This window comes from Lithobates pipiens, unplaced genomic scaffold (genome assembly GCF_037356315.1).
Source record: "Lithobates pipiens isolate NorthernLeopardFrog02 unplaced genomic scaffold, aLitPip1_a1.2 Scaffold_104, whole genome shotgun sequence".
In the NCBI taxonomy this organism is placed as follows: domain Eukaryota; kingdom Metazoa; phylum Chordata; class Amphibia; order Anura; family Ranidae; genus Lithobates; species Lithobates pipiens.
Window position 1 is genome coordinate 250,174 of NW_027507691.1, and position 13,997 is coordinate 264,170.

The window sequence follows — 13,997 nt, forward strand, 5'->3', positions numbered from 1 at the left end:
ATGTGTGACAAGCTTCTAAATGTTATGCATAAAATGACAGGACAGTTTAAAATCCCCCAAAATGACCCCATTTTGTAAAGTAGACACCCCAAGCTATTTGCTGAGAGGCATGTCGGGTCCATGGAGTATTTTATATTTTGACACAAGTTGCAGGGGAAAATAAATCAGGATTTTTAAAACCGCTTACCTGTAAAATCCTTTTCTTTGATGTACATCAGGGGATACAGAGCCATAGTAGTTACTATGTGGGTTATAGGGCCACTGATAAGGCGTGCCATGTCCATCAACTAAGGCAAGAAGTGTACTCCCTATATAACCCCTCCTGCTTCTGGGAGTCCTCAGTTTTGTAGCCAAGCAATACAAGTGTATACCAAGAAGGGAGGGAACTCTGTCCCCTGATTTAAATCAAAGAAAATGATTTTACAGGTAAGCGGTTTTAAAAATCCCGTTTTCATACATCAGGGGACACAGCCATAGTAGTTAATATGTGGGATGTCCCATAGCAATGGCAACTGAAGGGAGGGAGACAACAAAAGTAGGGCAAAAAAAAGGAGGCCAGAGGACTTTTACTGCAGCCTGCAGTGCACTGCGCCCAAAGGCAATATCCTCATGACCTTTAACAGATTTGATGCAATATATGAACTGAAGACCAAGTTGCGGCCTTACAGATCTGAGCCATAAAGGCCTGATAATGCACCACCCAAGAGGCACTAATCACCCTGGTTGAGTTTGCTTTAACCACTTTCAGACCGGACCATTTTGCTGGCATAAGACCACACCACTTTTTGTGATTCGGCACTGCGTCACTTTGACAATTGTGGTCGTGCGACGTGGCTCCCAAACAAAATGGATGTCCTTTCCCACAAATAGAACTCTCTTTTGGTGGCATTTGATCACCCCTGCGGTTTTTATTTTTTGCCCTATAAACAAATACAAATTTGAAAAAATAAAATATATAAGTATAATTTAATTTACTTTTGCTATAATAAATATCCTCAAAAAAAATACAAAAATAAAATAAATAAAAACACAATAAGTGATTGGTTTGCGCAAAAAAATTATAGCATTTACAAATTATGGGCTAGTTTTATGGCATTTTTATTATTTTTTTACTAGTAATTGCGGCGATCAGCCATTTTTTATTGTGACTGCGACATGGCAGACACAGCGGACATTTGACATTCTTGGGACCAGTCATTTACACAGCAATCAGTGCTATACAAATGCACCGATTCCTGTGTAAATGACAATAGCAGTGAAGGGGTTAACCAGGGGTGGCAGTGTTGTGTGTCCTAGGGGTGTGTGTTAGTGAACACTGATCTCTGCTCCGATCACAGTGCTATTCTGCCAACGTCCATAGTCGTGCGCCGGTCGGGAAGTGGTTAACATGAAAAGGAAGAATTTTCTTCAAGCCCCAAGCTTGCTCACTTGACAAATTCATTTGTAAATAGTAGATTTTGATGCTACCTGTCCCCTTTTTGGACCTTCTGGCAGTAAACAAAACTTCTGTTTTGGGAACCTGAGCGGTCGCCTTTAAATAGACTGATCGCTCTTACTATATGCAAGGGAATGTAGTGCCTTCTCTTCCCTAGAAGGAGGCTCTGGGAAGAAAGGAGGAAGAAGAAGATCTTGGTTTAAATGAAAACCTGTCACCACCTTTGGGAGAAATTCAGATCAGATATGGTTCTTTACATGACAGAGCCTATAGTTCTGATCTTTTTGGTTGCCATTTCTGCTAAGAGTATCTCTGTTGTCAAAAGAGCCAAGGGAATTTCCCTTAAAGGCTCAAAAGGCTGATTCTTTTGGGCCCCCCCCGGTGCCTGCGGCGGTCGGTATTCGTTCGGGAGCGATCCGGGATGAGGGGGTGGCCATTCATTCATGGCCACCCCCTCGCGATCGCTCCCGACGAATGGAAATCCTTCGTGACATCACTTCCTCTCCTGTAATGTAAACACAGGAGAGGAAGTGATGTCATCTCTCCTCCGTGTCGGTATTTTTCGTTCCGACACCAAGGAGAGAGGATCGGTGAGTTGCACCAACACGACACTTGACAGTAGAACATGCCAGGCACACTCACACCCCCCCCCCCCTTTATCCCCCGATCACCCCCTCTCTGTGCGATTCGAGTTCAGCCATACAGATAGTATGGCTGAATTTGCGTTGCACCCGCCGCAAACTCGCACGGGACCCTTTTTTGGTCCGCAGCAGAATCGGATCACATGGGTGTTCACACCATGTGATCCGAGTTTGCAGATCGCACTGCGATGTGCGAACTGATCTGGGGGTGTCAATAACATTTCACTGACACTCCCAGCAGTTCGCATAGGGCAGTGTGAACTGCCGTTGGGAGGCAAGCGATGCGGGAACCCGCCGCGGATTCGTGGCGTTCCCGCATCGCTCCAGTGTGAACCCAGCCTAATAAGCGTTAGTTTTTCTGATCGCTGTATTAGTGTCACAGGTGACGCTAGTTAGGCAGGTAGGTATTTAGGTTCGCCGCAGCTTTTTATAGCGCCAGGGACCCCCATATACTACCGCATAAAGCCCCCTGATTGCCCCCTAGTTAACCCTTTCACCAGTGATCACCATATAACTGTTACAGGTGACGCTGGTTGGTTAGTTATTTTTTTATAGTTTCAGGGCACCCGCCATTTATTACCTAGTCTCACTAGTGTACCCCTAAATTTAGGGGTGTCTACTTTCCAAAATGGGGTAATTTGGGGGGGGGGGTGGGTTTGTGCCATCTTGGCATTTTATGGCCTTCAAAACTGTAACGCCCTTAGAAAGCCTGAAGGCGGTGCTTGGTTTTCGGGGGCCCCGTACGCGGCTAGGCTCCCAAAAAGTCCCACATATGTGGTATCCCCGTACTCAGAAGCAGCAGAATTTATTTTGGGGTGTCATTTCACATATGCCCATGGCATGCGTGAGCAATATATCATTTAGTGACAACTTTATGAAAAAAAAAAAAAAATTAAAGTTTGTAATTTTCCCGCAACTTGTGGCAAAATATAAAATATTCCATGGACTCAACATGCCTCAGCAAATAGCTTGGGGTGTCTACTTTCTAAAATGGGGTCATTTGTGGGGGTTTTGTGCCATCTTGGCATTTTATGGCCTTTAAAACTAATAGGTAGTGAGAAGTGAAATCAAAAATGTACGCCCTTAGAAAGCCTGAAGGTGGTGCTTGGTTTTCGGGGCCCCGTACGCGGCTAGGCTCCCAAAAAGTCCCACATGTGGTATCCCCGTACTCAGGAGAAGCAGCAGAATTTATTTTGGGGTGTCATTTCACATATGCCCATAGCATGTGTGAGCAATATATCATTTAGTGACAACTTTGTGTAAAAAAAAAAAAAATTTATTTTTTTGTCATTATTCAATCGCTTGAGGCAAAAAAATAAAATATTCAATGGGCTCAACATGCCACTTAATTTCCTTAGGGGGTCTAGTTTCCAAAATGGGGTCATTTGGGGGGGGTTTTGTACTGCCCTGCCATTTTAGCACCTCAAGAAATGAGATAGGCAGTCGTAAACTAAAAGCTGCGTAAATTCCAGAAAACGTACCTTAGTTTGTAGATGTGACAACTTTTGCGCAAACCAATAAATATAGTTATTGACTTTTTTTACCAAAGACATGTGGCTGAATACATTTTGGCCTAAATGTATGACTAAAATTGAGTTTATTGGATTTTTCTAATAACAAAAAGTAGAAAATATTTTTTTTCAAAATTTGCTGTCTTTTTACGTTTATATCGCAAAAAATAAAAATCGCAGAGTCAGTCAAATACCTTTAAAAGAAAGCTCTATTTGTGGGAAGAAAAGGACGCAAATTTCGTTTGGGTACAACATTGCATGACCGCGCAATTACCAGTTAAAGCAGCGCAGTTCCAAAGTGTAAAAAGACCTCTGGTCATTTACCAGCAAAATGGTCCGGTCTGAAAGTGGTTAAAGAAATGTTTGAACTTCTTTACTGGTAAAAGTGCTTTTCCCAATAGAAATCCTTTGGATGCATTTATCCAGATAGTCTCCAAATAGCCCTTCACCATGAAAGGGGAAACTGGCCAAGAGCTGTTTACACTGCTTAGGCTGACCAATTTTTCAGCCACAGAACTCTGCGAGAATGCACCAGTCCAAGCATAAGCTGAGGCTTGAATGATAGAATCCTTCATAGCATCTTCTGTGAAACAGTGCGTCTGATACACCAGCCCATTGCTGGGCCTGCTGATCTGGCAGAATCTTGAGTATCTCCACAAACTGTTCCTTAATGGACCGAGATACACCAATTGCTGCAAGAACCGGCTGCGCTACTGAACTTGCTAAAGACATTGCTTTTGGAAAGAAGTGCCAACTTTTTATCTGTTGCATCCTTTAACATTAGCGCATTATCCACCAGACACATGAGACTCTTATTCACTGAGGCAATTGCAGCATCAATTGCTGGAACCCCCCCCCCCCCCTCCCTCCCCAATTTCTTACAGAAATCCTCTTCCATAGGAAGTTTGGAGCATGTCTTAGGAGAATAATATAGTTTGTCTGGGCGTTGCCATTCAGAATACATAAGCTTTTTTAGCCATAAATGAATAGGAAAAGTATCCCCAGATGGGGGAGGTTTTAATGATCCCAAAGCAGAGGTGGGTTCATCAAGAACCTGCACTTCAGGCAGCAAAATGGCTGAACAAACCAACTTCGGAAGAGAGTGCACAAGCAACCTGTCTTGTGATGCTACTCCTATACAAGGATCCTCAGAAGAGGATATTTTAGCATCTTCGAAATCTTTTGGGAGATCTTCCTGAGCCCCGCCCCTTGTACCTCAATAAGGGTCCTGAGCACTAGATGGGGGGGGGGATCTGTTACGTTTGACCCCACTATGGAGAGATAGCATAGCATCAGTCCTTTCCAAATTACAATTAGTAAAAAAAAAAAAAAAAAAAAAAAAAAACACTCCTGTGTGATATATACAGGGACAGAAGTGTCTAGTGCAGCTGCAACAACAGTCTTCCCTGACCGACTGCATCACTCAGGAGGATGACATTCTTTTGGAAATGGATTTAGTTTGTTGTGAAACCATTGACCCTTTAGAACCCTTAGAGGAGTTCCTGGTCCCTCTTCCACTCATAGCCTGAAGCACAAAAGCAGAGGCACTACCAAAAAGAAAGTACACTTCTAGGTTATAGTCAAGCGCTATAAGCTGCTATTAATACCTAGCCTGGTAAAGTAATAATGTGCCAAAGGGAATGTGTCACCAAACCTGAAGCCAACCTCCTGCTCACGTTTCCCTCTACAGCCAGCAGTAGCTACACAGTGCTTTTAAAAACTTCCACGAGCGGTTGGCGTCCGACGCCATTAGCCCCCCCCATCTTTCAAAAGTGTTTTCCCGCACAAGTGACGGACTTCAGGCGCCTTGCAAACAGTTGATATGGCAGTGTGGGGGTAAAAACCAAGCTGAGCAGCCGTGGAATGCTTTCAGCATATAGGTCCCCTGAAGGGGAAAATCTCAACACCGGGGCACAGGCAGAGAACCAGTCCCCCTTAAAAAAAAAAAAAAAAAAAAAAAAAAAAAAAAACCTTTATGGCCTTACTACCAAAAAGTAAGGGATCTCAGGGTCCAGCTTTCTAAAAAGAAGCATTCGCAAGCAAAACCTAATTTCTTCGGACACAAAGCTCAGGTACCATTCCTTAGGTCCATGAAAGGACACTGAACAGATCTGGTCAGCATGGCTGACCCCAGCAAGGATTGCTCCAGTGGAGCTCAGCACATCTTTACTCGTGACCAACACCTTAGACACTTGCAAAAAAAAAAAAAAAAAAAGACTCCCACCAGTAGTGGGAGGGGTTATATAGGGAGTACACTTCTTGCCTTAGGGCGTGCCAGTGTCCATCACCCATTAGTGGCCCTATTACCAACATACCCCGTTTCCCCTAAAATAAGACCCAGCGTGAGTGTCTGATGGCTGCAATATAAGCCCTACCCCCCAAATAAGCCCCACCCTCTTTCCCCAAAAATAAGCCCTACCCTGAGAATAAGACATAGGACTTTAACTAGGGATTATTTGGGGGGTAGGGCTTATATTGCAGCCATCGTCGACAATCACGCTAGGTCTTATTTTAGGGGAAACAGGGTAGTAGCTACTATGGCTCCGTGTCCCGATGTATGAAATAATGGTTAATAAAACAAAGTATAAAATTATATAACTGAAAAGCAAACATGATAAACCATAGTAAAAGAGCGAGAGCACATCCAACAGTGCTTGCCAGTCTGAGTTGGGCAGATTTCCCTTACTTCACACCAGTACAGAAGAGGGAGCCATCATACTGGGACCACCTACAGAACAGCAGTCCCAAATCATACCACCATAAAGACTTACTGAACAGTAAGGATCAGTCCAAGCCATGTGACCTGCAACAACTCATTAACATTAATTAAGTTCTCATGTGGGCAGGACTTTAATATGCATTCACTTCTGCATGTTAATTTTATTTTTAGTTTGACACTTCTCTCCCTCTCCCCATCCTTGTAATGGGAGTATGGCATGATCTGTCCTCTTTACAGAGAGATATGGGGTTAATAAGACCCCACATCTCAACTCTAGGCTGGAAAGCCTGAAAACAAATAAAAAAGACGATCTCGGCTTTCCAGCCGAAGGCAACACCATTTGCTTGAATGTAAAGGCCAGGTGTGACGTCACAACATTGCGCCTGGCCTCCGAACTCACATAGAGACTCCAGCGACCATCTGGTCCACCAGAAATCGTTATGGTAAACATCCAGGGCCGGCAGATCTGGTCTCTGATTCACCGAAGGAAGGGGGGGCGTCCCCTTTCGCCACCCATAGGAAGAACAATCAAGCAGCAGAACAGGCGCTATGATCATGCTTCTGATATAGGGAATTGCTGGCTGAAAAAAGCAGATATCTGAACGATTCCTATAGCTGCAGGCATCATTCAGACATACACACACAATGGCAAGGACATCATGATGGCTGGCAGGCAGGAAGAGGTTAAGCAAAACACAAGAGCCTATTTTTTTTTTTTTATTTGGGTGGCTTGTAACACACCAGTCGGCAATTACTGCTGCTTTTGCCCCATCAGGGCGATTCATCCTCCATTTCAGGGATATGCAATTAGCGGACCTCCAGCTGTTGCAGAACTCAAAGTCCCATGAGGTATAGCAAGTCTGAGCCACAAGCATGACATCCAGAGGCAGAAGCATGATGGGACTTGCTTTGCAACAGCTGGAGGTCCGCTAATTGCATATCCCTGCTCTATTTGTTCTGTTAACCATCAACCAAAGTGAAAAACAAACATCTGGCATTTTGGGTTGTCCACATAACTGGACTAAGGAGGAATACTACTACAATAGGGACACCATTCTAACAAAACAAACTGGTATTCCCTCACTATGCAGAGATTTTTGCTCCCTTTGACCCCTTTTACACCAGCGGACTGATCAGGTCCATCTGTTCATTTTTCAGGCAAACCTGATTGGGCCACCCATTATCCTCTATGGGGTGGCGGATGTCAGCAGACATGCGTCCGCTGAGCATTAGAGCCAACTAAATCTGCTGACAACAAATGTATAGCGATACATTCACCACCACTCCAGTGGGTTGGATCGGACGACAAGTGGATGGAAACAGACACGCAGTCTGTTTCCATCCGATTGCCTCAGAGAGCAGGCTCTGTCTTTGTCTGCACTGCATAGTGGAGCAGACACAAATCTGTCATCCGCCAGCTCAGTTAAGAGATCCCCTAGGTCCACCCTATATGAAAGAGGCATTCCTGTTTCGGCTATAGGGCATGTAGGAAAAGCTCCAAAAAGGGACACATATGGCAAAAAATAAATATTAGAGGGGTTATAAGCCTCCCTAATAGCACACAAAAAATAAATAAAAAATAAATAAAAAATAAATAAAAAATAAATAAAAAATAAATAGCTTTTAAAGCAATCGTACGATAATCTGTTAGTGCACAGCTTTAGAGAACTGATCACAACAGTTTATCCAATATTAGTCAATGGGACAAGCACAAAAAAAAAAAAAAAAATCCTAAAGAAAATAAAAAACATTTCTCATATGATACCAGATCGTACGACTTTAACCTCTTCGACCACCTCACGCAGATATACTGCAGCAGAAGAGCACGTACGGGCAGATTAACTTACCTATACATTGCCCTTTCAGAGGTGGCTTGCGGGCGCACCCACCGGGAGGGTGATCGCAGGTCTCAGACAATGTTCACGGGGATAGCCGCGATTGTCTCATGGAGAAGGACGGGGGGAAATGTTAATGCAGGGCTCGACAAACCCCGGGCGCCAGATCGCATTGGCGACTAGAATTTGTGATCTGGCGCCTGGGGCAGCACAGCGGGGGTATCCTGTCTCCTTCCACCCCCCCCCTGGCGTGATCGTGTCGGGCCGCGCCGCCGCCGGCCGGTAATTGAGGCCGCGGCTTTGAGGCCTTCTGTGGTCCTATGTTTAGTTCTGTAATCTGGCGCCATCTAGTGGTGGCTGTTGGTATGACAGCCAGCGATGCTAATGAAGCTTTCACTGCCCACCCATCTCACCTTTACTTAGAATAATAAAAAAAAAATGTGTATGTGTATGTGTATGTGTATGTGTATGTGTATGTGTATGTGTATATATATATATATATATATATATATATATATATATATATATATATATATATATATATATATATATATATATATATATATATATATATATATATGTTTAGGAGTTCTAACAACCTAGAGAATAAAATGGTGGTCGTTGCAATACTGTCTGTCACACCGTATTTGTGCAGCGGACTTACAAGCGCATTTTCGGGGAAAAAGTCTTATTTTTTTAATTAAATATAACAGTAAAGTTGGCCCAATTTTTTTATATTGTGAAAAATAATGTTACACCGAATAAATTGATAGCCAACATGTCACGCTTCAAAATTGCGTCCGCTCATGGAATGGCGACAAACTTTTAGCCTTTAAAATCTCCATAGGCGACGTTTAAAACATTCTACAGGTTGCACGTTTTGGGTTACAGAGGAGGTCTAGGGCTAGAATTATTGCTCTCGCTCTACCGAACGCAGCGATACCTCATGTGTGGTTTACACCGCTTTCCTATGCGGGCGCTAATCACGTATGCGTTCGCTTCTGCACGCAAGCTTGGCAGGACAGGGCGCATTTAAAACATTTTTTTTTTTCTTATTTTAACTTTTTATTTTTTCACGGTGCTTTTAAAAAAAAAAAATTGTCACTTTTATTCCTATTACAAGGAATGTAAAAATCCCTTGTAATTGAAAAAAACAGGACAGGTCCTCTTAAATATATGAGATCTGGGGTCAGAGAGACCTCAGATCTCAAATTTACACTAAAATGCAATAAAAAAAAAATAAAAAAAAAAAAAATTGTCATTTGAAAAAAATAAAAAAAAAAAAAAAAAATGTCCCTCTAAGAGCTATGGGCAATGACATGGAGACAGGTGGGGGGGCCGCGCTATCCTCCCCTCACTAGTCTCCATGTCAGGCCAGGGACAGGTCTGGATTGCCGTTACCGACCTGGCTCCTAACTTTTTTAGCTGGCTCCTAGATTCCAAGCAAATTTGTCAAGCCCTGTGTTAATGTAAAGAAGCATATCCCCTTTCTGCCTAATGACCCTGATCACAGCTCCCGCTAATCGGGATCAGTGTTGTGTCACATATCCCCTCCCCCCCACAGTTAGAATCACTCCCTAGGACACACTTAACCCCTACAGCGACCTAGTGGTTAACCCCTTCACTACCAGTCACACTTACACAGTAATCAGTGCATTTTTAGTTGCACTGATCGCTGTATAAATGTGAATGGCCCCAAAAGTGTCCGATCTGTCTGCCATAATTATGCTGGGAAAGTATCTATCATTAAATATCTCTATATCTAAACACCCCCATTACTAGAAAAAAAATAAAAAAAGGTATATATATTTCTTAATAAAATGCCATAAAACGATCCCCTATTTTGTAGATGCTATAACTTTTGTACAAACCAAATAAACACTTATTCCTCCTACATATATTTAAAAAAAAATTGCAAGTATCAGCCTAAACTGAGGAAAAAAAAAAAAAAAAATTGTGTGTGTGTTGAGCCGCAAACCTGCAAAGTTGTTTGGGAGCCACGTCGCATGACCATGCAGTTGTCAGTTAAAGCAACACAGTGCCAAATCGCAAAAAAAAAAAAAAAAAACGCACTGGTCTTTGGCCAGCCAAATGGTCCAAGGCTTAAGTGGTTAATCAGAACAGTTGTCATTTGAAAAAAAAAAAATTAAAAAAAAATATAAACACACACACACTTCCAAATGTTTATTCTGTCATGAGAATTTTCATAAAACTTTAGTAACCTCTTAATTTTAGATAGGAGCTCAGCAAAAAAAAAAGAAGAAAAAAAAAAAAAAGTTGAAGATCAGACAGGACAGAGCGAGAGCACGGAAAGGAAAGTGAAAGCAATCAGAAGAGGCGGATTAGTCAGATAAGGGGGAGGTAGTGAGGAGCCTCTGGTCAGGTCTATATTGGGTGTACAGACTCCTCATGTCCTCTAACATACAACTCGTGTTATTAGTAAACACACGACACGCACTTCTCTCCCACCCTCACATCTCTCATAGTACTGCTAACCGCTCGGCCAACCTCCCCTCCGCAGCCTATACACACTATCAGCGTATGACAGGAGCACATGAGCCCGCTCCCATCTACTACTCACATAGTTCAGACTTTGTGACAGAAGCCATGCCCCCCGCGGCTCGTCCTCCTCGTCTGATATAACGATGGTGTCTTCCATAATAAACACTGAGCTTCTTTCCGTTACCTATTCCGAGGCTGCGCCATCACTACCAACTAAAACATTTCCCTCACGAGACTCACTACTGAACTGTCGCTCCCCATCGCGCCTTTTTTATAGGGAGTCCCCCCCTTACAAGGGAGCCCCGAGACGTATGATTGGAGGAGCGGTAGTTGTGCCGCTTAGCCACACCCTTCCCTTACGTAACATTCACTTGTACACCCCGCCTCTTAATCCAGTTCCGTACAGGTCTGTTCTGTCATCCTCTTCTCCACAGGTGGGGACGCGGGTGCCTAGTATTGTCTATTGCTCCTAGGAATGTCTGTGGCTCCTAGTATTGTCTATCGCTCCTAGGAATGTCTGTGGCTCCTAGTATTGTCTATTGCTCCTAGGAATGTCTGTGGCTCCTAGGAACGTCTGTGGCTCCTAGTATTGTCTATTGCTCCTAGGAATGTCTGTGGCTCCTAGTATTGTCTATTGCTCCTAGGAATGTCTGTGGCTCCTAGTATTGTCTATTGCTCCTAGTATTGTCTATTGCTCCTAGGAACGTCTGTGGCTCCTAGTATTGTCTATTGCTCCTAGGAATGTCTGTGGCTCCTAGTATTGTCTATTGCTCCTAGGAATGTCTGTGGCTCCTAGTATTGTCTGTGGCTCCTAGTATTGTCTGTGGCTCCTAGTATTGTCTGTGGCTCCTAGTATTGTCTGTGGCTCCTAGGAATGTCTATTACTCCTAGTATTGTCTTTGGTTCCTAGGAATGTCTATTGCTCCTAGTATTGGCTGTGGCTTCTTGTGATGTCTGTGGCTCCTAGTATTATCTATTGCTCCTAGGAATGTCTATTGCTCCTAGTATTGTCTGTGGCTCCTAGTATTGTCTGTGGCTCCTAGTATTGTCTGTGGCTCCTAGTATTGTCTGTGGCTCCTAGTATTGTCTGTGGTTCCTAGTATTGTCTGTGGCTCCTAGTGTTGCCTGTGGCTTCTTGTATTGTCTGTGGCTCTTAGGAATGTCTGTGGCTCCTGTCCTAGTGTTGCCTGTGGCTTCTTGTATTGTCTGTGGCTCTTAGGAATGTCTGTGGCTCCTGTCCTAGTGTTGTCTGTGGCTTCTTGTATTGTCTGTGGCTCTTAGGAATGTCTATTGCTCCTTGTGTTGTCTGTGGCTTCTAGCATAGTGTCAGAAACCATGAATCAGCCTGAGACAGAAGTACAATTAAATCACACTAATTTATTAAATAAAAATGTCAATAAAAAAAGCGTAGTCAAAGCATAGCCAGAGTCCAGTAACTGGAGAGAGTAGTCAACCAGGCCAGAGTTCAATAACCAGATTGGGTAATCAGCCAGGCCAGAAGTCAGGGATCCAAGTAGAGCAACAGCAAGCAGGATAAGGAGCCAGAAAGGATGTCAACAAGCCAGTCTTTAAACAGAACCGCAGGAGATGGTTTCTTGTGATGTGACCACGGCAAAGGCAGAGGTGAAGTGAGCTGGACAGCTTTAAGTAGGCAGGACAGATGAGCATGATCAGGAACAGCTGGTAACTGTGGAGAGAGATGAGAGCTGGCAATTAGCTGACAGCTGAGCAGCCAGCCCAGAGAAGGAAGGGCTAAGCCAGCCCTGACAGTACCCCCTCCTCAATGACCCCTCTCCCTCTGAGGGCCATCGGGCTTGAGGGGAAACCGTCTATGAAACTCACGGAGGAGGACAGGGGCATGTACGTCCGAGGATGAAACCCAGGAGCGTTCCTCCGGACCGTACCCCTTCCAATGCACCAGGTACTGTATGCGCCCACGGAATCTATGGGAGTCAACAATGGATTGTACCTCATATTCCTCATGGTTCTCAACCTGAATAGGGTGAAGGCGTGGCCTCAAGGTGGTAAATCGGTTACAGACCAACGGTTTCAACACGTAGCCGGAGGGAACATGTAGCCGGAGGTTGCGAGATGACAGGCAGACCCTGTCCCCAAACTGGCAGGAAGGCGCAGGCAGGCGACTGCGGTTAACATGAAGTCTGTACCTATCATTAGCATGATGCAAAGCCTCCTGGACTTGTACCCAAGTGGAACGAAAACCACGGAGATGCTCCTCTAACGCAGGAATACTCTGCGGAACAAACGAGTCAGGCAACATGGAAGGTTAGAAACCATAATTCACCATGAATGGAGACAATTGGGAGGCAGAATTCAAGGCACTGTTGTGAGCAAACTCTGCCCATGGTAATAGGTCTGACCAGTTGTTATGGTGGTCAGAAATATAGCAATGTAAGAATTGCTCCAAGGACTGATTGGCTCGCTCTGCGGTCCCATTAGACTGTGGGTGATAAGCAGAAGAGAACGCAAGCTGGATTCCCAACTGTACACAAAAGGCTCGCCAGAACCGGGAGACAAACTGACTGCCCCTGTCCGAGACAATCACCTTGGGTAGCCCATGTAAACAGCAAAAGATCTCCCGAGCAAAAATGGAAGCTAGTTCCTTAAGAGGAAGTAAACCCTGATGGGTTTACTTCCTCTTTTTTTCCCTGCAAAGGTAAAGCATAATGGACTACTATGCATCGCATAGTAGCTCATTATGTGTCACTTACCTGACACAGGAGCCAGCGAAGTCGCCGCTGATCCCTGTAGTCCGCCGCGTCCATCTTGCTGGTGGCGTCTCGCAGCTCCGACCAATGACAGCGGCGCAACCGCGATGACGTCACTCCCGCGCATGCGCACGGGAGTCGCGCCTCGCAGCTCCGTTGCTGTCATACGGCGAAGCCGCGATGACGTCACTCCCGCGCATGCGCACGGGAGTCGACAAATTTGGCAAATCCATTCTTGGATTTGCCGCATTTAGTGCGCCTGCGCGCCGCTGTCTACGGCGCATGCGCCGTAGACAGCGGTGCCCATTTTCGGGCAAATATCTCCTAAACCATATAGGTTTAGGAGATATTGCTTGGACCTACAGGTAAGCCTTAATCTAGGCTTACCTATAGGTCCAAGTTGTTTGGAAGGGTTTACTTCCTCTTTAGAGGTAGGCAACTTCTTAAGTGGAATACAATGACACATCTTTGAGAACCCGTCAACCACCATAAGGATAACCGTGTTGCCTTGGGAGTTGGGCAACTCCACAATGAAATCCATTGACAGGTGAGTCAAGGGCCTCTCTCCATTGGGTATGGGTTGTAGGAGGCCCACTGGAAGGCGTCGTAGAGTCTTACTCTGAGCACA

General features: G+C 44.5%; 1 protein-coding gene across 3 annotated transcripts in view; it reads right to left on the bottom strand.

Moving 5' to 3' along the window:
* LOC143958355 (SUMO-interacting motif-containing protein 1-like) overlaps positions 1 to 10,993 on the bottom strand; it is a 114,128-nt gene extending 103,135 nt beyond the window's left edge. For all 3 annotated transcript variants that reach the window (XM_077467812.1, XM_077467809.1, XM_077467811.1), the window contains exon 1: positions 10,723 to 10,993. In XM_077467812.1, coding sequence (XP_077323938.1) covers positions 10,723 to 10,800 — 78 coding nt within the window. In that variant the 5' untranslated portion in view covers positions 10,801 to 10,993. The remainder of the gene's footprint in view (positions 1 to 10,722) is intronic.
* Positions 10,994 to 13,997: the final 3,004 nt, after the last annotated feature.